At 37.7% G+C, this 24,225-nt stretch overlaps 7 protein-coding genes across 12 annotated transcripts; 3 read left to right on the top strand and 4 right to left on the bottom strand.

The window, feature by feature from the left end:
- Nucleotides 1–172: 172 nt before the first annotated feature.
- Nucleotides 173–4,112, top strand: LOC18992529. The gene is made up of 4 exons (XM_006415937.2): nucleotides 173–957; nucleotides 2,673–3,311; nucleotides 3,383–3,671; nucleotides 3,786–4,112. Exons 1-3 carry the CDS (start codon nucleotides 316–318, stop codon nucleotides 3,665–3,667), a joined length of 1,566 nt encoding a protein of 521 aa, XP_006416000.1. The 5' UTR covers nucleotides 173–315; the 3' UTR covers nucleotides 3,668–3,671; nucleotides 3,786–4,112.
- Nucleotides 4,113–5,005: 893 nt separating this feature from the next.
- Nucleotides 5,006–7,292, top strand: LOC18992527. The gene is made up of 4 exons (XM_006415934.2): nucleotides 5,006–5,836; nucleotides 5,940–6,103; nucleotides 6,599–6,664; nucleotides 6,754–7,292. The coding sequence occupies exons 1-4, from the start codon at nucleotides 5,170–5,172 to the stop codon at nucleotides 7,108–7,110; spliced, it is 1,254 nt and encodes a 417-aa protein (XP_006415997.1). The 5' UTR covers nucleotides 5,006–5,169; the 3' UTR covers nucleotides 7,111–7,292.
- Nucleotides 7,293–7,305: 13 nt separating this feature from the next.
- On the bottom strand, nucleotides 7,306–10,811 carry LOC18992525 (protein NRT1/ PTR FAMILY 2.12). The gene is made up of 4 exons (XM_006415933.2): nucleotides 10,398–10,811; nucleotides 9,530–9,747; nucleotides 8,312–8,880; nucleotides 7,306–8,242 (listed from the first exon to the last, which is right to left on the bottom strand). Exons 1-4 carry the CDS (start codon nucleotides 10,480–10,482, stop codon nucleotides 7,414–7,416), a joined length of 1,701 nt encoding a protein of 566 aa, XP_006415996.1. The 5' UTR covers nucleotides 10,483–10,811; the 3' UTR covers nucleotides 7,306–7,413.
- A 643-nt stretch (nucleotides 10,812–11,454) lies between these two features.
- LOC18992526 (protein PTST homolog 2, chloroplastic) lies at nucleotides 11,455–14,232 on the top strand. Its single transcript, XM_006415931.2, has 8 exons — nucleotides 11,455–12,325; nucleotides 12,398–12,563; nucleotides 12,671–12,851; nucleotides 12,933–13,150; nucleotides 13,256–13,401; nucleotides 13,488–13,635; nucleotides 13,727–13,795; nucleotides 13,891–14,232. The coding sequence occupies exons 1-8, from the start codon at nucleotides 11,757–11,759 to the stop codon at nucleotides 13,984–13,986; spliced, it is 1,593 nt and encodes a 530-aa protein (XP_006415994.1). The 5' UTR covers nucleotides 11,455–11,756; the 3' UTR covers nucleotides 13,987–14,232.
- LOC18992524 (ultraviolet-B receptor UVR8) lies at nucleotides 14,131–16,105 on the bottom strand. Its single transcript, XM_006415932.2, has 7 exons — nucleotides 15,755–16,105; nucleotides 15,496–15,648; nucleotides 15,239–15,397; nucleotides 14,999–15,157; nucleotides 14,773–14,904; nucleotides 14,530–14,694; nucleotides 14,131–14,438 (listed from the first exon to the last, which is right to left on the bottom strand). The coding sequence occupies exons 1-7, from the start codon at nucleotides 15,960–15,962 to the stop codon at nucleotides 14,236–14,238; spliced, it is 1,179 nt and encodes a 392-aa protein (XP_006415995.1). The 5' UTR covers nucleotides 15,963–16,105; the 3' UTR covers nucleotides 14,131–14,235.
- Nucleotides 16,106–16,497: 392 nt separating this feature from the next.
- Nucleotides 16,498–17,409, bottom strand: LOC18992523 (uncharacterized protein At1g27050). 2 transcript variants are annotated; one of them, XM_006415930.2, is made up of 2 exons: nucleotides 17,030–17,409; nucleotides 16,498–16,935 (listed from the first exon to the last, which is right to left on the bottom strand). In XM_006415930.2, the coding sequence occupies exons 1-2, from the start codon at nucleotides 17,369–17,371 to the stop codon at nucleotides 16,669–16,671; spliced, it is 609 nt and encodes a 202-aa protein (XP_006415993.1). In that variant the 5' UTR covers nucleotides 17,372–17,409; the 3' UTR covers nucleotides 16,498–16,668. The 2 variants fall into 2 exon arrangements, with proteins under 2 accessions (XP_006415993.1, XP_024008632.1); XM_024152864.1 differs by having other exon boundaries at nucleotides 16,498–16,929; nucleotides 17,030–17,407.
- Nucleotides 17,410–18,185: 776 nt separating this feature from the next.
- LOC18992522 (homeobox-leucine zipper protein ATHB-54) lies at nucleotides 18,186–19,569 on the bottom strand. Of its 5 annotated transcripts, none has more exons than XM_024152695.1 (4): nucleotides 19,474–19,569; nucleotides 19,227–19,299; nucleotides 18,584–18,933; nucleotides 18,186–18,502 (listed from the first exon to the last, which is right to left on the bottom strand). In XM_024152695.1, exons 1-4 carry the CDS (start codon nucleotides 19,528–19,530, stop codon nucleotides 18,278–18,280), a joined length of 705 nt encoding a protein of 234 aa, XP_024008463.1. In that variant the 5' UTR covers nucleotides 19,531–19,569; the 3' UTR covers nucleotides 18,186–18,277. The 5 variants fall into 5 exon arrangements, with proteins under 5 accessions (XP_024008463.1, XP_024008465.1, XP_006415992.2 ...); XM_024152697.1 differs by having other exon boundaries at nucleotides 19,455–19,563; XM_006415929.2 differs by having other exon boundaries at nucleotides 19,227–19,319; nucleotides 19,383–19,561.
- Nucleotides 19,570–24,225: the final 4,656 nt, after the last annotated feature.

The following is a 24,225-nucleotide window of genomic DNA, read 5'->3' as shown; positions in this document are numbered from 1 at the left end:
TTAAGAGAATACATTTCCTGACTGTTTACAGTTTACTCATTCATTTCCTACTTTCCCACTTTGTTTAATATTTATATCATCATTAGTCGTTTCTTCATTTTATATGGGAAATCTCTTAATAATTTACAAGCTGAATAATCCCTCCAAGTATTAACTTACAAATTTCCCTTTTAGCCAGGCTTATTTATCAATAATATATACAACAACAAAAAAATACCCATTATATATCTCCTTCCTTCACAAGTCACAACAAAAATAAAATTTCTCTGTTCGATTCTGATTTCGTTTCTGTCTCTTCCTCAAACCTCAAAGAAAATGGAGTTATTCACCAAAGGCAACGCCGTTAAGTTACGGAGCCATCTGGACAAGTTTTTAGTCTCCGACGACGACCAAGAAACCATCCGTCAAAGCCGTAAAGGAGATTCACGGCGAGCCGTGTGGACGGTAGAGACCGTCGTCGATAAACCGAATCTGATAAGATTGAGAAGCTGCCACGGCACGTACGTAACGGCGAGCAATAAACCGTTGCTGTTAGGTATGACCGGTGAGAAAGTGACTCAAACGACGTCGTCTAACAAACCGATGGATTGGCAAACGCAGTGGGAACCGGAGCGAGATGGGTTTTCGGTGAAGCTCAAATCTTGGTGCGGCAAATGGATGAGAGCTAACGGCGGAACGCCGCCGTGGAGAAACTCCGTTACTCACGACGAGCCTCATACGTCCAAGACCAAGAACTGGTTGGTTTGGGATGTTATTACTGTTGATGGTTCTGATCTTGATGGAAACATGTCTGATGGAGATGAGAGCTCTGTTTCTTCTCCGGTTTCTTCACATATCTCCGGATCGGGTCTCGGGTCAGAGCCCGGGTCGCCCGTTTCTGCCGGGTCTGTGAAGAGTATTGGTCGGTTCGCTTCTCTCGGTTTAAGTTCAATGTCTCCGAGATGGTCCCCAAAACCGGTAAGTTTGACTAAGTCTGTAAGTATCCACTTTCATTTACAATGTGCATTGATTGGTTTTTTCTTAATTAAGTGTTCCATATAAATTTATTAGTGTTAGTTGAACTTAGACAATTTGTGTATCTAGAAATTCGTTGGCATGCATTACATGGTAAAAAAAGATGGGGGATTAATTACCGTATTAATTACTTTAAAATTTTAGAAATTTAGAAATATACATGGACATATATGATTCTTTTCTCCACTAACACATACCATGCTCCACAAGCACCCACATCGTTCCACCAACCTTATAGCACCAAAATATTTCATATTTCTTCATTTGGTTTTTACTTGGAACAACTTATTATATTACAATTTACTATAACAGTTCAAATTATGACACTTAAAATCCAACTAAAGCTACTACAATGATTGAAGATTCATATTCTTGTAGTAAAACCTTTAACATGTAAGTGACAGTAAAAAACTCTTAAAAAAAGTTGTGCATACATACCTAAAGGCTGATTAAGAAAGAAAATTATACCTTTTCTTTTTGGCCAACAATAAAAACTTATACCTAATGGCTTTTTATAAATACATCTAATTCCAACTAACACAAGACACGTGGAAAATAATGTAAGGTAAAAAAAGTTGGTGTTAGTTATGATTACTAGTGATGGAGCATATGGGTCCATGGAAGGAAGCAATTAGGAGAGTCCCACACTCATGATTTTCCTCTCTTGGTCTTTCTTGCGTGCAAGGGATTAGACGTTTATTCTCTAAAAATTCGCTTAAATCCTCTTTTTTCGATCCATACTTTTATGACATAGGGTATATACTAATTATCCTTTTCGATCCATAATACACTTTGGGTAGAAAAGGGCTTTAATTATCCTTTTTTATATTTTTGTTATAAAATTATCTATTATGTTTTCAGTAACTTACATTTAGGTGTATTCTTTATACTACATAATATTTCAAACCTTACTGAACTCTTTATATCACATCTTATTTGTAAATGGTAAAAAAACATGATACTTTAATTTAATCCGTTACCTACGTATCTCTATCTCTAAAATGATGATATATAGCAAACTAAAAGCTTACCAAATGTAGCTATTTATCATAACATTTTAACTTTGACTTGTGTTTATGGTTTAACAATGTTTTTATGAAAATTGTTTGAATGAAAGTTTTCATAAAATGATTCAGGTGAATGAAAGTATAACATAATAATTTAACGCCAATATATTTTTCTTCTCAGATTTAACGCCAAATTAAAAAGGTATGGAGTATAATATAATCTCGGAAAATAAGAAAGTTTACAATCTAATCCAGATTTGGTCTTGAATAGTTGGTGCCTTGGGATTCTCACAATTGACCAAATTCTTTGGATTGAAACTGTTTGAAAAATGTAACTGTTTGTCTTAGATTTGAAATCAAGAGACGCTTTGCACAAAGTAACAATTATGCAACATTTAATCTTTTTTGTTCATCACTCATATTATGCTGACGTGGAAATTAAATACGCGGTAAACCCAGTCAGCAAAGTCTGACTTTTCCAGATTTTCTTGCATCCATTAAACCAATATTATAGTCGTGTCCGTGTCCGCGTTACCGTGAAAGCCGATCTAGACCAGTCCCAGCGATATATTTGTATACATACATATAAATACACAGACCATATCTTACTTCTTCTTCTAACACATTCACACACTCATTTGCTCGTAACAGAAGCAGACGATTAGCTTCAACCAAAAGGAACAACCAAAACAAGAATCAGCAATGGAGTTTTTCCAGAAAGCGAAAGCTATTCGGATGCGTAACAGCCACAACAAATATCTAATAGCAGACGACGACGAAGAAACAGTGACCCAAGACAGAAACGGATCTACCAAAAACGCTCGATGGACCGTCGAGCCGGTTCGCGATTCTCACCACGTAATCCGTCTCAAAAGCTGCTACGGCAAATACTTAACCGCTTCCAACGACCGGTTCTTGCTCGGAGCCACGGGGAAGAAAGTGGTTCAGCTTAAACCGAGTCGGCTCGATTCCTCTGTTGAGTGGGAGCCTGTGAGAGAAGGAACCAAAATCAAGCTAAGGACGAGATACGGTAACTATCTCCGAGGTAACGGAGGTCTTCCTCCGTGGAGAAACTCCGTCACGCACGATAATCCTCATTTGTCGGCGACTCAGGAGTCGATTTCGTGGGATGTTGACGTCGTCGAGATCTTGATTAATCCTCAATTCACGGCGGAGAAGGAGACTCCATCGCCGAAGACTCCGCCGCTGCATAGGAGGCCGTCGAATTCTCCGTTATCGGTTTCTCACTCGAGGACTCCGTCTTCTCTTTCGGAGAGATCCGATCCAGATGTGAGTAATTTACTAAAATATCCTTCTAATCTGTTTGAAATTACCGTCGTAACAATTTGCATTTTGACCAGTCTGTTGAGTCTCCTCCGAAATCTGATGGGCGAACCATATATTACCATATCGCTGATGACGAAGGACACGTGGAGGACGATACGACCGTTGGATATGCATTCACGTTTAAAGGTAACAGCGTGGCGGAGCTGACTCAGACGCTTCGTGAAGAAACGTGCTTAGAGGATGCTGTGGTGTGCACGCGCAGTCCCTTAAACGGCAAGCTGTTCCCTCTTCGTTTGCAACTTCCCCCTAACAATGGAACATTGCATGTCGTTTTACTACCCACCAGCGCTAGCCTCTAGAGACGTGAGTTTTCTCATTTATATTACTCTCTTTTCACCAGCTTTAAGCTCTCAAATCTCTCATATATCGTGTTACTTAACGTTTGGCTTTGGCTTGTTTATTTGTTGAATTCATTAGTGGCACAAGATTTCATGGATACATTTGCGACAATCGGAGACATTAGCAAACGATTGAGTTATTGCCAGTGAAATATTTGGTGAGACATATGTTATGAACCTTATAAGAAAACTTGAAGAGTATAAAAAAAAGTTGGTAGTTGGTACAAGACTCGTGGTCACGGAGATAAAAGGCGTCGCACTTGAGCATTACTTGATCTTTTAGTAGTAAGAGTTTTGTTAATAGAAAATACTTATAAACAATCTTTTTGGGGGATATAGTACAAGTTATTTGTTTTTTTGTAAATAAGCAATTTATTTGTAAACGAATATATGGATTTTGGAGTTCGTTTGTGCGGGCATGCAATAATGTTATTTTTCTTATAAATCAAAAACCAAGTAAATGGAAATGACTTGAATGAATATCCTGAAAATTTATAGTATATGTAAACCATTCGTACCACATCAGCATATGGCAAAAAGGTTATGTGAGAGTAGAACTCATGTTGATCCATATGGACCATATCAGTCGAATTTCCGTTGACTCCTAGCAAGACCCCGAAGATTCTAAAAAAAAACGAAATTCTTCAAATACTAAACCTTTCCAAAAACAATATTGAAATATGTTTTACTCATAATCTTTGAGAACTCCTAACATATTTCTTAAACAAAGAAAATTCTTAAATAAGAATAAAACGTTTACTAATCTCTTCATTAACTTAACAGTATCAGTTCCTCGAGTAATCCATCCCAAAACCATCTATTTACTAATAATCATGCCATTTAAAACAGTTAATTGATTAAAATAATTTTATGAAATAAAAAAATAGAGAGGAAAAGAGAGTGTCTCTATTCTGTGGGAAACAATTTTGTATTAGTTTTGTACTTTCGTATGTTATTTCCAAAAACCTAATAATTATATTGATAACCACAGTTTTGTAAAGAAAAAAAAGAGGAAAAGAGAGTGTCTCTTCATCTGTAACTAAGAAACAATTTCGTATTTATTTAGTATTGTTACTTTTTGTACGTTTGGTATGTTATTTCGTAAAACCCAATAATTTGATTGATAAAAAAATTAATTTTTAGCAAAATATAATCCACAAAATGGAGAAATATCTACCCGAATAGTTGATAATTGTTGATTCGACCCTCGTATTTATTTAGGATTTAGGATAATCTCAAATTGATTTCTTGGATTTATATTTATCTCAATTATCCATCATATATTTAAGAACTGAAAGCATCACAGCGAAAATTCAGACGCTTCAACTTATCCCCATTTCTCAGAAAACCCTAAACCATCCTCCTCTTTTTCCTCTTGTTTCTTCTTCTTCGCCGCCGCCGCTGCTCAACGGTGGTGATTTTCTCTGACGGTCACATCGATCTCCTACACAAACCTTCACACCATGGCTGCTACTGCTACTGCTTCCTCAGACGCCGGTGAAGGACCAGTCATGGCGCTCATCAACAAGCGTCTCCGTGCCCTCCGCAAGAAATACAACCGAATCACTCAGATGGAAGAGTCGATTTCTCAGGGAAAGACACTGAACAAGGAGCAGCAGGAAGTTCTCCGATCGAAACCAGCCGTGGTCGTTTTAATCGAAGAGCTCGAAAAGCTCCGAGCTCCTCTCTCCGCCGCGGTTTCGGAAGAAATCAGCCTCGCTACTACTCAGCACCACCGGGAATCATCCGATCAAACCCCCGCCTGTGTTCAAGTCAACATTCCCGAGGAATCGCACAGCGATGGCGATGCCAAGCTAGAGGATTTGGTGAATCTCTTGTACTTTGGCTCGCTCTTCGATGTGAAGTCGCAGAACGATTTTACTTCAATAATGATGACGAGGATGCACGAGAGGGGATGCTGCTTGACTTACGATTACGTTACCGATGATGCCGAGGAACTGCTCTCCGATAGGGATTTGGATTTGATTTCGAATCTCTGGAGCATGATGATATCTAGGCCGGTGGATTCGAGCTTGTCTCACAAGAACGCTTTGGAGCGTTGCATCGAGCACGCCAAGCTATGGCTAGCTAATTCGGATCAGCCTATTGAATCAAACTGCAACATTTCTTGTAAGAACACTCCCAAATCTGTGTTTTTGACCTATTTGTCTTTTAGCTTCTTTTCTCTTTATGTTGGATGTTGGTTTACTTACTGAGAATTATGATGTTTTAGATGCTTCATTGAGAGAGAAGTTGAAGAAGATTATGGGTTCTGATTATTTCACTACTACACCGGTGATGAAAGCTCCGGTTGAAGTAGCGGCTGCAGCTGGTAACTACGCTTCTTTCCAGGCCATTGGTGACGTTGAAGCTTCTGCTGGACAATACCAACAAAAGGTATTGACTTTTTAGTATTCCAGAGGAGATTGCGTTTTGAATTGTAGAGAGAACTCAATGGTTATTAAGAGTTTGATTGTTTTTCTGAATTCTCTTTCTTTGTTTGTGAAACGTTATTCTTAAGCTGCATTGTTGTTTCATCACTTTTTGTTTAAAGCTATGATTATTTAGTGGTCGAATTTATGCAATTCTGTTATTGGAGTTTACTGTTTTATACATACTGTATAATTACGGCTTTGTGAGATGCAAAGTTCTAACGTTATCTGAAGGAGTAGATTGGTGATCTCCCTTCTTTGGTTGGAGTCGAACTTCATTTGTTAAGGAGTCATAGTTTGTTTAGGCGTCTGCTACGAAGCAGAAAGAAGAACTATTTGATGTTTAATGATGCAAGAGTGAGATCATTTGTAAAGCTAAGTTGCTGGGATAGGATAGAGAAGTACATTCTTAATTTTCAATATGCCTGGTTGCTTATTTGATTGTTCAACTCTTCTCCAGGAAGAAGAAGCTTCAAACAACAAAGAACAAGAATCAGTTGTCAATGATCAATTTGAGAATCAAAAGGTAATCCAGTGGAACGTGGAACTCTAATTATCTTTATATGAATTGCTCGAGGCTGAATCTGATTTTTTTGTTTTTCTTTTGGTTTGAAGGATGAGTCAGTGACGGAAGGAGAGGTAGGCCATGGACAACAGGAACAAGCCTATTCTCAGGTTGAAGCAGAGAACGCCAAGAGAGACTATGAGCAACAGTATGTGCGACGTGGATCCTACCAGCAGAACCAGAGAGGCCGTCGAGGTGGTCGAAGAGGCTATTCAAATGCCCGTGGAGGTCGAGGTGGTGGCTACCCGAATGGGAGGTACGAATCTTATGATCAGTCTGGTGGAAACGGTTACCAAAGGAGCTACTACAACAACAGAGGAAGGGGACGTGGTGGTGGTGGTGCTGGTGGAGGAAATGGCCATTCATACAACAACCACCAAGACTCCAATGTTGCTGTTGCGTCTTAGCTTTTTCAGCCTCTGGCTTTTGGGTGCGCAATCTCCTTCGTTTGATTAAGTTTCGGCTTTAACCTATATAAGCCGTATCTCGGCTTTGGAACTTTTGCATATTACTCGGTTTCTCTTATGAACTTTTTTGTGGCCATCAATGTTACTTTTTCCGACATGTGAAGTAGTAATCCTTTTTTCCATGAGAGCCTATTTCTGATGATCAAATATAGCTTTATATATTTGTATCCATATAGCACGAACAGCTAGGGTAGGGTTCATAACTTTTAGATTGATCATGTATGTGGTTTCGTTCTGGTCTACCTAAGATTTTTCCTCTTCGAAATCTTCGATTTGTGAACCGGTCTTGTAGTGGTAACTTCTGGCACAGTACCAGAAATAGACAAGGTTAACCACACCCAAACCGGCAATCATATAGTAGAAGTAATCCAATTTCCCTCTGTCAAGGTCATTGTTCAGCCAGTCCGGGTGGTCTTTCCCGCCAGAGAATTTATGCACGGTGGTCACCAGCAGACTGGTTAGATAGTGAGCTGCGGCAAACGAGAGCGGGAACAGCGAATTCGCGATGCTCCTCATGTGTTCCGGGAACTGACTGTTGAAGAACTCGATCTGTCCGATGAAGTTAAACGACTCGCAGAGTCCCATCAGCATCAGCTGCAACGCTAGCCAAAACACTGACGTTTGTGTCGACTTTAAAGCTCGTGGGCGCCTCACACTCTCCACAAATCCTGCAGTGAACATGGCTAGAATGGCGAAGACGATCCCTATCCCCATCCGTTGAAGAAGCGTGAGCCTGAACTTGCGGATTCGCCATAAGGATGGGACTAAGACGCGGTCGTAGATAGGCACCCAAATACCTATTGTAATGAAAGTGATGACGGATACAGAACCGGCCGGGATCTCAAAGTGCTGGCCCATGTGTCTATCCATTTTCGTAGCTTGAGGGATTATGAAAGCTGCTTGTGTGGACATTGCAACGATGGAGACTATTCCAGCAGACCAAACCGGAACGACTCTCATCAAACATTTGACCTCTTCAACTTCTTGAACGCTACATAGCCTCCACTTATTCGCTTGAACTCCGTCCAATGTCAGATCACCCTCTGCGATCACCGCCGCTTTGTCGAGGAACCTACACTTAAAACCAAAAACATATTAACTTAAGAGCCGATACTTCTATATTTAGGATAGGGTTACGTACTTGAACTGGTTGGTAAGGTGTAACTTGGATAACACGTCAGGTTTAGAAGGAGGATTATAATACTCCACTGTCCCATCATCCTCCATAGGAATCTCGAGGCTTCGTTTCTTATGAGCAGCCACGATGACTCGAGCAACACCAGAGAACACACTGCCTTCTGGTTTGACATACACGTAAAACCGCATACCGACAAAGAACAGAACGACCGCGCAAGCCATTAAACCGGTCGGTATGCTAAACCCGATGATCCAGCTGATATTGTCCTGTATGTACACAATGACGGTATGCGAGATGATGAGAACGATGGAGAAAGTTAAGTAGTACCAGTTGAAGTAACTGGCCATTCCTTTAAGTCCTTTCTCTGTTCTTTGGTCAAACTGGTCGACTCCAAAAGGGATGCTGCATGGCCTGATTCCGCCGCTTCCGATGGAGAGAAAGCCGAGACCGAGGAAGAGAATTACGAGCTGGAGTTTGTTTGGACCGTCGCAAGTCTCTGGATGGTGGATGTTGTTGCACGGTGGTGGGTGGAGTTGGTGCAGCCAAGCTGTGAGTGTCACCGTCAATAGTCCCTGTTTGGATTTATTATGAAATAGATTGATTCCTTTTTTATGGAAAAACATATTGAGCAAAACAATTTGAATTCAATGGACTTTATATAGCATATACCCTTTTTATTAATAACTTTATAATATCTTACAACTCCATTGTGTTACGGAAGTTCCATTAATAGGAAATGATGTGTAAAACCATCAAATAGTAATTGCCAAAGTAAAAAGGTTGATAAGCTAGATTTGAAAAAATAAAAGATGAAGAAAACAAAAGGGCATATAATGCTGTTTTTGTCTAGCTTAGTGATGTGGATAGACCGTCAGATTTTTATCTACATTATCTTTGAAAATGAATGAAACAACAATTCAGCGAGTAAAAAAACCTCCATTTTCAATCTTATCAAATAATGCAAAGTATAATTGGGAGATCTCAATTAAAATACAAACTAAATTTACAAAATACACAGCTACTAACTACGTAAAATTTTTAAGTGACCAAGAGATCAAATCGATTCCTAAAAGGCTAAAACCAAAGACAAAGTAACTAGACTGTGATCATCACTTGGTTCGGTTGTCTAATATTATTCTTTAGACTAATTAAGTAGTTCAACATTCCATTTTATAAGTAATTAAGCTTATTGTTTATAAAGAATAAGATATGAAAACGTACGAGAAGGGAGAAGAAGGAGGCGAACGCGATGGTCTTGAAGCGGCCAACGTAGGCGTCGGAGATTATAGCACCGAGGAGTGGTGCGAGATTGGTGAAACCCATCCACAAGTTGTAAACGTTGGATGCTTCCACTAGCTCCATGTGGAGCACTTTGGTTAAATACGCCATAAAATTCGCCGATATCCCCAGCGTTCCCATTCTCTCCAGCGTCTCATTTCCTTTATATTTCTCATTTTAAGTGAATTTCATATGTCACCACAATAGAAAATACGTAAAACAATATATTTTATGAATGAAATAGTTTCGGTTACTTAAGTTGGATAGACCGATAAAAACAATTAACGTATGTAACTCATGATTTGTCTGAAAAGCTTAAGTGTATTTCCTGCTTATGTGCAAAAAGGTTTACACCAAAACAATATAACATGCCTAAAATTTAACAAAAGCATGACTAAATTTCTTAATTTGAGTCAATTCGTCCGATTTTATTTTCTTTGGTTATTCGATTGCGTGACTCGCAAATGAGTTTAGTGTGCTCATGATTTTAGCATGATCTTGGCCACAACTACAGATTACTGGTATTTTCAGTGAAATGTAAATTTACAGAATTCAAGCTAAAGAAAAAAAGTGTTATTGCTGTGTTAGTCTCTCTAAAATTAAGAAATATGTGAAATCTAAGACAAAAATTCTCGACAAAAACACCATAAAACAATTGAAAGGGATCAATGAAGCGTGTTTGATATGTCGGTCCACCATAATTTTTACTATGGATGAAGAAATTCGTAGTTATTTAATAATATACCATGTTGAGAGTTTGAAAAAAAACCTTGAAAAATAAAATAAAGGAAGAAACGAGAAAAGAACATACCAAGGATGAACGAAATGGCTCTCCAGCCTCCACGTTTTTTCTCCGGAGAATTAGTCCGATTTTTCGAATTCTCAACAACTTCCATCTCCGGTGATGACCACAATAGCTCAAGCAAAAAAAACAAAACAAAACAAGAAAAGAGAGAAACAGAAAGCGACGACCAAAAAGAGTAAGAAGACTGTATGAACAGTCTCCAAAATTTAGAACATACAGAATTTTTTTGAATTTTATTTTTGGTAGATTAGTATCAGAAACAATACATTCTGAGTTCTGACCAAGGCACGACTAACTATTAGGAAGATGAGATGGAGCAGAGGATTTTTTGATTTATAGATATATATAAGTTGAGAGAGAAAGAGAGAGAGAAGGATGTTATTTTCTTTCAAGATTTCTGTCGAGCTAACGCTTTTTAACGTCGACTTCCTATGGGAGAACATAATGCATTGCTGTGTGTCAGTGTGTGTATATATATTTTTTTTGTTCCGTAGTAATAAGTGTGTATCTCGACTTATTTTGAGAGGTTATATTGTAATGTATATATAAAATATTAGTTTCTTGACAACGTAAAACTATTTTAGAATTCTGAGGTTTGAATAGACTTATTTATTTTTTGACCAAAAAAAATAAAATAAAAAGAATAGACTTATTTATTTTAATATGTTCCCAAGTTTTTTTTCGTTTTCATTACATTTAGTAACATGATCATTTTTCAATCCTTTAACCAAAAAATGATCATTTTAACAAAACTTATTATTGGTAACTAGAGACAAAAAGAAGCTGGTATTTTTTTTTAATTAATTTTTTTTACTTTTACTAAATCAATCAACATATAGAGTGAATATTATTGTTCTACTCACACACTTCTAAACATATACTAAATAGCATAGCCTAGTGAAAGTAAAATTATATAGACTAATAGAAGTGTGTGAGTGAACACTCAAACAAAAGTGGGCTAAATACTACGTGAAGCCCATGATCGCTGAGAATTGGGATAAAACCGGAACTATTACAATGAAACCAAACCGCTTCGTCTAAAATGGTTTCTCAGACAGGATAACCAAATATGAGAAAATCTAAGCGAAAACTTAACGAAAGATACCTCAACTTGATCTTTGGAATTCGATTAACGTCCGAATAAAGCATGCTCCTTTAATTTTTCAGGATTGGAAAGCTTTGATTTTTGTGCGGTCACATGACCTCTGAGTACTCTCTTCTCCCTCTCTTTCGAATATAGAGAAGAACCGACTGGTTTGGCTTAACTCATTTTCCCAGAGGTTTTGTTCGTTGCCTGGCATCTCCTCCTCCTCTTCCTCTCCTTGATGAGAGCCGCTTGATATTGTTCGACGAAATGCTCCAACAATGGTCTCTCTCAACTCAGGCCCGATTTCATGTTTTGCTTCTCGGAATTCGCTGATTGATTCCGATACCCTTTTGCCTCTTTCTGCTTTATCTTCCTTTAATCCCAATTATTCGGCGAAGCTGAGCCTTTTAGCTGCCAGAAAAGATTGTGGGCCTGTTCTAAGGTCTCTTCGGTTCAAGACGAGGAAGAAAGGTTGTTGTGCTCGGTTTAGTGGGGTTTTGAGGATGTGCAATAACCACGATTTGAGCTGGGATAGCGAAGGGAGTAAGGATCTGGAAACTGAGATTCTGGAGTTCATGGTGAATTCGGAGAAACCTGGGATGTTTCCGAGCAAGAAAGATTTGATCCGCTCTGGAAGATTTGATCTTGTGGAGAGAATCGTTGACCAAGGTGGTTGGCTTTCCATGGGATGGGATTTGGATGAACAAGAAGAGGAAGAAGAAAAAGGGAAACTCGAGGAGGTCCGAGTAAACGACAATGTCATGCTACGGGACTTACATATCGATAAACAGCTTCATAATCGTCATGGAGCTTCTGTTCTTTACTCAAATCCTTCATCTTCAACAGAGTGAGTCTTCTAATTTACACTTCTTCTTATTCTACGCCTTTTAGAATTTTAACATAGTCTCGGTTCTGTCAGAGAAGTAGATGTTGTGAATGAGAGTGGAATTGAAGGCATTTTGACTAGATTGGAGAAAGAAAGGAATCTGAGTCTAGGGATTAGCTTGAGTGGGAAAAAGGAAAGCAACGGTGCCATGAATGATATCTTCCCAAATGGTTCAGTTCCTCGGTCTTCAATGATTATGGTATGTTATTCTGTCGACAAACTTTTGCTGTTCACTGCAAATAATCCTGATGAATAAACTGTTTAAGTCGTGAGGTTTGTTGCCTACCTTTTTTTTTATTTCAAAAGACAGACAGTGAATTTCAACAACTCGGGGGTAGTAGAAGTTCAGGTGAATATGCACAAAGTAGATATCAAGATGCTAGTTCAGTTTCAAGAACGCGTGGCTTGAGCGATGATTCCTCTACATCAGAAACATGGAGAACATGGAGTATGAGGAGAGCTGGATTTACTGATGAAGATTTTGAAGGTATGAAGGAGTTACTTCTGTCTTCTTCCATATAAAGTCTCGATTAAAGGAAGTTCTAAAGCCAATAAAACATTTGTACAGCTGCTGAAATTTCTTCCAGTGGTTTAGATGGTGTGAAGAAGGATAATACGAGTAAGGATTCTTCTGGTGATAGTATAAATGGAGAAGATAAAACTGCATCTTCCCAAGAAGATGTAACAACAACTCATATCAAAAGCCGTCTTCAAAATCTCCAGTCAGAACTTTCTTCTGTTCTTCACTCCCTTAGATCTCATCCTGATGAAGTTGTGACAAGTAAGGTAACACATGTTTTCATAAAAATCACTCATAACTTCCTATTAAACTAGTAGCGATTCTATTAGTGATGTCCATTTGGCTTATTTTTGGTTTATAATTTCATTTAGGATAGTGAGATAAATTCTGAGAACTTGGAGACCCTCAGTGACGATTGGGAGTTCAAGGAGAATGAGATCATACATGCCCAAAATAAGTTACGGTCTACACGGGCAAAGCTGGCAGTTCTTGAAGGAAAGATGGCAATGGCTATAATGTATGCTTTGCTCATTGATTAATTGCAGATAGATAAGAGGAACCTCACACCTATTGTCTCTCACATTAGTTAATTTTTTCTTCTAGAGACGCACAGAAGATTGTACGAGAGAAACAGAGAAAAATAGATCATGCTAGCAGAGCCTTACGGTTACTCCGGACTGCATCCATAGTATGGCCTAATTCAGCCTCAGAAGTTCTACTAACGGGTTCATTTGATGGTTGGTCTACACAGGTCAGTTCAATTCATTGTAAAAAAAGCTGACTAATCTCGGTTTAAGGAAATCAAATTGCCTGATTAATTTTGTATATGATATTGCAAGCAGAGGAAAATGAAGAAAGCACAGAACGGAGTCTTCTCTTTATCGCTAAAGCTATATCCTGGAAAATATGAGGTTGGATCATTCAATCAATTCAGTATCTGCAACTGACATTTTTCCCCTTTTCATGAGTCAAACCAAAATCTGAACTTTGCAACATTTTATCACAGATAAAGTTTATAGTTGATGGCCAGTGGAAAGTTGACCCGCTTCGACCAATTGTTACTTCCGATGGATATGAAAACAATCTGCTAATTGTCTCTTGAGGTCAAAGGCAAGTAGGCAACAACATTTCAGAACTAATCCCGCCATCGATGGAACATGAGCTGAATCAGTAGGGTTTTGGTTTCTTTTTTTTTTGGAATTTCGCTTTCATGTAGGGTAAGCTAGCCAAGGAAGCAGTATATGATCTGTATATTTAAAATTTTCCATCATGGTACTGATACAACCACTGTATTGTTCTGACAAGACTCGTGTAAACAATTTAAACACAAAAGATTGTTATACATCCATGTCTATGTTGATGTTGGTGAAGAAGAAAGCTGTTGCTTTCGCCTTACTGCATAAGTAAATCCACTCCCGCAATATACTTTCATCTCTTTTGTTCGCAAGTCACTATTTCCTAGGCTCACAAGTTGAGGACTCGTCTGATCATTGCTACTTCCAAGGCCTAGCTGACCGTGTTCACCCCATCCCCATGTCTTAATTTCTCCACTCTCTGCAAGAAATATTCAAAGGTGGTTTGTTTTATACGGAGAGCAGGTCTCAAGAAGAATGAGATAATATAATTGCCCACCTCCCCCTTTTACCTGTTACGGCAGCAGAATGCTCTGCTCCTACTGCAATTTGCAGAACTTTAACTTCATCAAAATCTGGGACTTTCTCCAAGAGAGCTTCAGAGGAATCTACTTGCAGTGGTTGCTTCTCGGATTGTTTATTAAGGGTGTTACCAAGCTTGAGAACTTCGCCATCCACTGTTCAATAAGTCCGTGGTCAGAATAATGACTGCAGTGAGCTAAAGGAAGTTATTGACACATCCAAGTGGAAATTACCGGTTAGCAGTAAAGCATGATTCCATCCTAAAGCAACTTCTCTGAAAGACTGAGATGATGGTAAACACTGAGGGGTTTGAATATCAGGACCGCCGCAGAATCCTCTTCCCCAACTGAACAACTGTCCATCAGCTGGTCAAGCACAACAGAAGACGGACTTTTTAACAAAAGATTCACATAATTCGATCAACTAATGAAACTGAACATGAGACTTAAAAAGTTAAACCGGATATAGCTGCACTATGATCTCCATTAGCTGCTATACGAACAACCTCAACATCTTCTAATCCAGAGACAACACATGGGAGATTTACTGACTTTGTTCTGTCTGATGAGACGCCTAGCTGTCCGCGTTTTCCAGATCCGAATCCGCACACTTGATTCCCTGAAGAAGACAAGATAGAATCAAATGTAAAAACACGCTTTTTTTCTAGCAAACCAGTGAATGATGTATCAGGTGTTTTACCTGCGAACAAGACAAGTGAATGGCGCATACCACAAGCTACCATCTTCACACTCTTATCGACAAAGTAAGAGACTTTAACTGGAGAGGTTTGGGACATGTTATCACCATGACCAAGCTGACCAAATGAGCCACTGCCACATGTAAAAAGGCAACCGGAATCTGCACTCGCACACAATCACAACACACCACAAAAAGGAAATCAATCTCTTTGTCCTCCTAACTCCTAAGCAGTTACAAAACTTCATTTGAGTTTTCACCTGAAACAAAACCAGAGTGGCTCCATCCAGCTGAAGCTTGAGTTATAACATAGTCGTCAAAGAAAGATACCGGTTTGGGCAAACAAGTGTTGAGGATGTCCCCATGTCCTAACTGACCAGAATTTCCCCTTCCCCATGTCAACACCTTACCACCTGCAAAAAAAAAAGCATACTTTAATGTTGGGTCAGAAGATAAAAGTAATCAAATTGACATCATCACCAAACATTCCTTACAAATCGGAGATTTGGGGGAGGTTACCAGAAGTCAAGGCTATGACGTGAGCGCCGCCACAGGCAAGCATCGATATGGAAGCAAGTGACGTCAGCGAGAGAAGCTGCGGGAGATGCTCGTCTTGCAACTTGGCAGTCCCCAATTGGCCGTCCGTACCTGCGCCCCAGCTCCACACTCGTTCTTCTTCTTCTTCTTCTTCATAAGCCGGAGCCTGATTCCCATCGTGTTTGACCATTTTTCGACCTGGATTTCTTTTAAAACTATGGTTGCTCGGAAACGCTGTGATTGAAATCTCGTGCGTACTTTGTCTCCGCCTTAACGACCTTGGTCCTGTCACTTTTTAAGTTTTTAACAATCGGATGAACCAAACTGGCCTGAAACGATGTCGTCGTGAAGTTCATTAGGGCTTAAGGAACTACTAATTGGACACCGACTTGTCCAAGTGAAGGAGACATAGTCTTTACTCAGTTACTCTTTAGTTGATTGGCTTGGTCGTAATCCTTATGCCACCACCACATAAGCTTTTGAACTTAGTATCAATTATCAAACGCATACGTATCACTGAACCGTCCATTAACGTAGCACTTGCATACAGTTAGTGAAAATCAACCAACCACGCGACTAGTATGAGTTTCGACCAGATTTTATAACTTTTGTCAATTTCACGGTTTATGGATTTCAAGTTCGAATCTTTAGCAATAGTCCGCTTTCTTGTAATCTAAAACTATACAAAGAATTAACTCCTCAAAAGAAAATGATAGAATACACCGTTAAAGGTACAGAATTTCTTGAAATAGAAAGAACCAAACTTTACCTATGAGATTCAGAAGAAGAAAGAAAACTAAATGCTAAAGCCACATAACATACACATTTTTCAAGGAAAGAATTGCCAAAAGTGTAAAAGAAATGAAGAAAACAAAAAGTTGATCCATTTGATTCCGTTAAAGGATATCATCGTAGGCTACAATGTCTCTCTGTTTAAATCCCCTTCTCGTCGCCGGAGATAGACTTCCTTCTCCGCCGATATTAGCTTTGCTTCTCGGGTCGACGATAGCCGACGCTAGCCTATTGCTTCTTCCATGTTTCCTTAATGGCATCTCAGGTCGGAGAAGCTTCGAGGAAGAAGAAGACGGCGACGTTTTATCCTTTGCCTCCCTCACACCTTCCCTCCACTTCACCAATGGATCCGTTGCCCAAACCACCTGCAACTGCAATACAAGCATCCCCGAATCTTATTAAACCCTAAAATTACCAAATTTGACAGTGAGGTTTTGGCACTAAAGTGTGTGATTCAATTTACACCTTTTTGGAATCGATCGAGATACCAAAAGAAGGCTCGAGACTACCGGCAATGGCGGCCTCTGCTGACTCGGCGTTGCGGTACGAAACGGAGCCAAATCCGTCCTTGTCGATTCTGATTCGTGAGATTGAGCCGTAGATCTCGAATCGGGATTTCAGCTCCAGTACTGAACAGTAGTCGGGAAGTCCGATAACGACCAACGCCGGTGGCGGCGGAGGTTTTTTGGTCGGTTTGTCGATGTTATCATCGAGTTTCGATGACGGAGGCTCCCAAGCTCGCCGGCGTTTCGAAATTCGCGCCGGTGTATGACGGTAAGTGTAGGGTTTGTCTCTCTTTCGGCTCATACTCGAACTCGTTGAGAGTCCGTCCCAAAACAGAAAAAAATTATTTTTATTTTTAATTTTCGAGGGAAACATATATTGGACTTAAAGTAAATGGGCTTAAGCCCATATAGTAACTTGATATCTAGTCTGAAGTCTCTGTCAGTCCCTGTCGGAGTGCATGAGCGCTCGAAAAAGACAAGACAGATTGGTGGACCCACAAACTCCAAATTTTTTAATAAGTTCCAATACTATTGTGCCGCGTGTTACTAAATGTAACCTGACTACATGAGAGAAAATCTATGTGCAGGAGTTTGTATAATGGTCCCACACTGACGTGGAAGGTGGAGAAATCTGGATCTGAGTCATCTGATCCGCACACGTGACTTTCAAAGATTGTGCAGAGTTCTGGACATCTCCGTTGTGTTTATGGTGTAATTTGGATAAGACGATTTGTGTCTATTTCAGTTTTTACAACCAAATGTATAATTATTAGTTCTTTTTAGAAAGCCAAAGGTATAATAATTATTGCATATGTTATTATCATACTCCATCAAATTGTGCCAGTCCCTTTCAAATGAATTAATTATCCCTTCTACTATTTGCTCAATTATTGACTAATTGGAAATGTATCACTCTAATTATTACGATAAATGTATATTTAATTTTATTCTAAATGCGAATTATTACGATATATGATCATTCAAAATATCATATCATTTGAAAAGCACAACTTTTCATTTCTACACTCTCGTCATTGAAAGATTTATGATCCTAACGTTCAAGACAGTTGATATTTTATTTATAAGATTTTAAATTGTTACCATCCATAAAAAACAATTCAACTTTATTTTTTCGCAGAACATGAACCCTAAGAAGGAAAAAAAAAACATAGATGATAACTTGAGGTTCACGGAAGGTAGACCTATACTACCACAACCTTAGATTTGATGCAGCCAAAGTTGGATCATAATAAAATCCGAGAGCTGCAAGCTCTGGAAAGCTGTATTGATTCCCCAATGCTTCTTCTTCTTCACTGCACTGTGTATTATCATCACTTTTTACCGAACTACCTTCTTCCCCAAGCTTCTCGGCCTCCATAGGCTGAGTTTCAAGATTATCTTTCATTTTCAGCTTCTCTTTGAGAAGAGCAACCTGTTTCAATGTTTCATCAAAGATCAAAATGTTGAACAGAGTCTCTACAATATTGGCTTGTTAATTTGTGAAGAAATGTACCTTGTTCTTGAGGGTTTCGTTTTGCAGAAAGAGAATGTCCCTATCAGTCTTGAGCTTAGCATAGCTAGCCTTAAGAGAGTCACAGTCTTGCTCTAGCTGTTTGGTCTTGAACCTAGCCCTCCTGTTTTGGAACCAGACAGCGACTTGGCTCGGCTGCAACCCTAGCTTCTCGGCCAGCCAGAGTTTCCTCTCCGGTTCGAGTCTTTTCTCTTCTTCGAAACTCTCCTCTAGTAAACGCAATTGGACTGGTGTTAGCTTCCGTTTCTTGGTTATCTCTCTCATCTTGTAGCTCTCAAAGACGTCTTCGTCGTCCACGGTGTTAGTCTCTGTGTTGCTCATTGAGCTAGATCCTGATGAATTAAGGAGAGAATATGTTACCGAAAACGGAATCGGAATTTGACACAAATCTTAACAAGAGAGTTTAAGAAGAGAATCTGATCTATATTGCAGAAGATTCTTCTAAGTTTTTCTTTCACTTTTTTTTTCAAACTCTTTTAACTGAAAGGTTCTTCTAATCTAGGTGGCTGCAGTTTGGGCATGAAGATTCGTCAAAGGTGAACATTTTCAGGGAAAAAAAAAAGATGCATTTAAGAAAATCCACAAATCCAAAACCAAAATCCAGATAGGTGGAGCAGGGGAATACCATAAAAAGCAGAGTGAGAGCTCGGAGGAAAGCAAGAAGAAGCAAAGTTATGGCTATGGCTTTGCTTCTGGTTCTGAAACCAAAAGAGAAATTCTGAATCAGTGTTAGAGTTTTCCATTTGTAAATGTTATAAATGAAAATGCTAGAGTCAATTACTGCAAATGTTGATACTCTTAAGAGTCACTTTTTATAAAGAAGAGATTATGGAATGACGATAAGAAAAGTTACAAGAAAGAAAAAACGATTCCTTTTGCTGGTTTAAGTGTCTGGTATGAAGAAGGAGACGAAGGTGCTGTTTTGCCATAAAAGGGATTATGTTTCTGGTTTATAATTAGCTGAGCTCTTATTTTCTTGTAGACCCTATTTATTGAGGTCAAGCAAGCCATTGATTTACATTTCCAATCGGTAGTCCCTTTTGCCAAAAAAAAAAAAAAAAAGAAACTACAGAATTGAATGCAACTTGTTATAGAATTAAATAAAAAACTACCATTTTTTGCTATCTTAAATTACCCTGTCTAGTCGGTTTTAGAGTTGTAGAATCAAAAAATAACTCAAGAAAACTACGGGTGGCAATGCTTAAAATTTATTGATTAATGACGAACAAAAAAACATAGAATACAAATATAACAAAGAAAAAACGTATTAATGTTATAAAAAAAGGAATCTAGAGTAAATGAGTTCGCAACTTGGATTGGAGATGCTCTCTAAGCACCTTTGTTGTCGATGTATATTGCAAGTGGGTACAATATTTCCTTATGTGACGCAACAATCCTTGTGTACTACGTTTGACAAAAAAGAAGAAATTTTAAAAGTGATCCATTCTTTTGTTTCCCGTCAACATCAGATTCTTTTGGTTTGGTTTCGTGAAATTCTTTTGAATGTCCACTGCTGTAATAAAGTTTTACCTTGCTTTTGTTTAGTCACACATAATTATATAGTACTGTGTTCATGTGACGTGAAGATATATAAAACAATTATTATTTTTTCCTCCTTCTAAGACTATAGATTTGTTTTAAGGCTTGTGTTAAAACATAATTTGACGCCAAAACATAGATTAGAGTTTTAGACTAAGATTTTGGATATCCAACTACTAACGGTTTGCATGTTAATTCTACAAGCTTTGGAGAGTAGATAAATGGCATCAGACGACTATATGAACAACGCTGATCAAGAATAGACAGTGATATATAATAGAATCTATGGACGAAAATGATCGGATTATCGATAAAAAAAAGTGTTAAAAGATCAAATTACGTGTATATAGATCTTAACCACAATGATGATACGACAGGAGATGGATATGCTGTTTTGTTCAAAGAGGGAGTTTTGGTGTGGTTTATGGTCACTTCCCCAGTGAATTGTCTCATTTAGCTTCTTTTTTTTCTCAGCTCCTCACATTCACTTTTTCTTGCTTTCTACCTTTTTTTTTATTCTTTTTTTTTTCTCTGAATTACTTGTTATATTGATAAGCGGACAGTTTACAAAAGACACAAAGGGTCAGGGGAAATCATTCCACAAACCTGATACAAATATAATACTACAATCAGCAACGAACAAAATCTTTTTAGCCAAAGTGGGTTGCCAACCGCTACAATTGATTGCATGCCAACGATCTTCCTTTGTCACGCTTTGAGCTATAAGAGAATCTTCTCTATTCACTTTCTTTTCTTCAAAAACTACTCGCTAATCCAAAAAATTTCCAGTGACACCTAAAATTTATGAAAATTGGACTTGTGAGAAAGCTAAGCATGTGGTCTAGAACCACACCTAATAGATCTTTGGCTTCAGCCGCAAAAATGATCCTAGAAATCTTTAAACTTATCATATTTTCAATTCCCAAAGCTAACTTTCCACATTAACTTCAAGATCACCTTTTATTATTTGTCCATTTTCTGTTTTTTTTTTTTGGGACTAGCTAAATGAAGTTGTAGATAATTTCTTCCAGTTTTTAAAAAGGTAAAAAGGATTTAAAAATTGTTGATATGTGAATATCGACAAGGGACAAAACAATAACTTAGATTGAAATTTCGGATTTTATTAAGATCGGTCAATAATACAAATGAGTTCGTTTATATATGATAATAACAAACGAACTAAGACTTAAGAAATCAAAAAGCTAATGAATGCCTTGAGCTCTCAATCTCCAAGTCTCTCTAGAATTTTTTGTGCCATTTGGTGTCGATTTCTCTCCCTTTATATATATCTTCTAAGTTGGTTTTCATGAGTCTTTTTTGCGATATGGGACCGAGGAAACTTTCTTTTTCTCTCGGTCATTTTCCTTTTCTCATGATAATTTTCTTTCTTCTCGTCAATTTCCTTTTTCTATTCGAAAACTTTCTATTTTCCTCCGAACTCAGAAAACTTTTCGGTTCCTTCGAGAAGTTTCCGACCGATTTTGGCTTGTTGGGCTACGTTCGGCCCAAGAACCCACTCGGCCTAATATTCTCGGTATATTTTCTTTGTAAACCGGATTTACGTCGTGCCGATCTCGGTTTGTACCGGAAAAAACCGGAGGTGCGGTTTTCACCTCCAACAAAAATAAATAATAAGAAGAATTTAAACACTAGTATAAACTTGACCTTATAATCTTCCAAGGTTTTTTACATATAAAACGGACCTTGTAATCTTACGTACTATTCAAATTCAAATCACCAAAAGTATCATTAGCTCTACGATACGCCGTAATGTCATGCACACACTTTAGCTATGTACCAATCAGAAACACAAATAGCAAAAGCCAAAGGTGAATCATTCCTGTTTTTTTTTCTCTGCTTTTGATATATATTTTTGATCGGTTCTTTTCTTTTTACTTATACTTCATCGGTTGTTTTTCACATATCATGCGGATATACTTTATATAACTTCAAGACATTATGATTCCATTAGTTTATAGCTGATTATCAACAAATTAAACCAAGATATAATGGTTTTTGTGTCCGTAACCTCTTTCTATGGGAGACAATAATGGAGGAAATTGTTTTTATTGGTAAAGAAAAATAGGGCCTAAATTGCAGACAATAATGGAGAAATTTCTTGCGAGAGTATCCACTCAAAATCAAAACATGCCCTTCTGGATCAATTAGGTTATAAGCTACCCCAACTTGATTATAATATTTTACATCGAATTCTTAAGAGGAATAATACCGTAGCCTTCATAAATGGTTCTAGAATTTTAGATTTTATTTTTTGATAATAACTGTAGATTATAATTAAAGAGCAGTTGGCGTCAAATTTCAACTGCTAATTATGGTTTACATTTCGTTCATTAAAAGCAAATTTATAAACTATCAGGTTACTGGACTGAAGGGCAATAATAATCGCATAATTAGATGGTTTCGTAGACTTGAACATATCGAGTACCAAAAGCAGCATATCGAAACTGATATTGCAGTCTGTTCCTCCATGTCGATTCCAAGAACAGCGATTTGCAAGCTCATTCTCCATGTCCTAGTGCGTTTTATGTGGAAAGAAAGAAACTTACAGCTTCACACTTCAGTGATGAAACCATCCCATGTCGTAATCAAAGAAATTTCAAGTTCTAATCAGAGCAAAACTTGCTGGACTGGACCGTAGTATCGTCTCAAACCTCTGTTTCGGATCAGACTATGGCCCAAGAATCCTATCAATCAATTTGGTTCAGGTTCTTTCAACTCTGAAACATCTCCTGCAAATAACTTCACTTCTCCTTGCTACTGCTGCTTCACATGAATTGACGAGTCAGAGACTCAAGAGTCAAGATATATCATGCAGCTCATTGGGCTTGATAACTTGTTGAGTCGGAAGAATCTAAAAATTATACAGCCCACTACGATTATATTTTTTTTTTGGGAATGTGTCATAAAAGTTAATTACTGCATTCCATTGGATAGCATAGCATCTACTAGACCCATATGTTATAACTCAACTTCAAATTCTGGAATGTATGTGTATAAGTAAATTGTAAACAAGGTAACAAAGACTTTCTTATAAGCAAAAAAAAAAAGACTACAAAAAATAGTTAAAAATAATAATAAAGACTTTCTTACGTACCTTCATCATAATTGCTGAATTAATGTTTTACGTAGTTAAGGATAAAGATCGACAATATCAACAAATAACTACATATTGTCACGTTTTCGTATAACTTTTTAAGTTGCAAGAACTTCTTTAATTTATATATATCAACTTTTCCCCCCGGTATATATGTGAGTAAAACTATTATTGCTTTGGAGACAAGTGTCTGAAGAGTGCTTAAATATCCGAGATAATAAATTGACAATCATGTCAAATAAATAATTTTTTATTGTATATCATACAATGATTCATTGTTTTTGGTAAACATTTTGCTTTTTTGTCCCAGTAAATAAACATATTTATTTTCTAGAATGTTGCTATGCTTTATATTTTTGACATAGAAAGTAAGAATTTTTTTTGTATCCATCTAATGCAATCTAATTATTTACGATTTAAGAAACCTGACGTGAGAAATTAGGTATTTTAACATTCTTAAACATGTAAATAAAAATAAACGTTGGCTATTAAATCTGAATCATTTTCCAATAAAACTAGTACTCGACATTTGGCTATTTTGCAAGGTCAACACTATCAAGAAATTGAGTAGAATGGAAAAGAATCAGTATGTCTTCACACTGATGACACGTTTATATTTATATCCTTTTATGTATAAAGAGATTTATATCATTTGGTCAATTTGGATTCCCATTTTTTTTTTTTGTAAACCATTGAGTGGAGGGATTTGATTCCCCTCATCACCTTTATATTATCCTCAGCTTTTTGGATTTGGTTTGCATCCTTCTCTAACAGAAAGAAGATTAAATCAAAGCTAAACTTTCTTTAAAATAAATGCACAAATGTGCTACTCGTCTAGATTCAAATAACAGAGGAGAAAAAAACATGAAAACAAAAGTCGCCTCACTAAAAAGGCCCCCCAAGATCAAACTTACTATAATTTAAATATTAATAGACGAATAAAACAAATATCTATACAATATAATTAGTT

The sequence above is a fragment of the Eutrema salsugineum genome, unplaced genomic scaffold (genome assembly GCF_000478725.1).
Source record: "Eutrema salsugineum unplaced genomic scaffold, Eutsalg1_0 scaffold_5, whole genome shotgun sequence".
Classification (NCBI taxonomy): Eukaryota; Viridiplantae; Streptophyta; class Magnoliopsida; order Brassicales; family Brassicaceae; genus Eutrema; species Eutrema salsugineum.
Note: the sequence above shows the minus strand (reverse complement) of the source record. Positions and strands in the feature narration are given on the sequence as shown.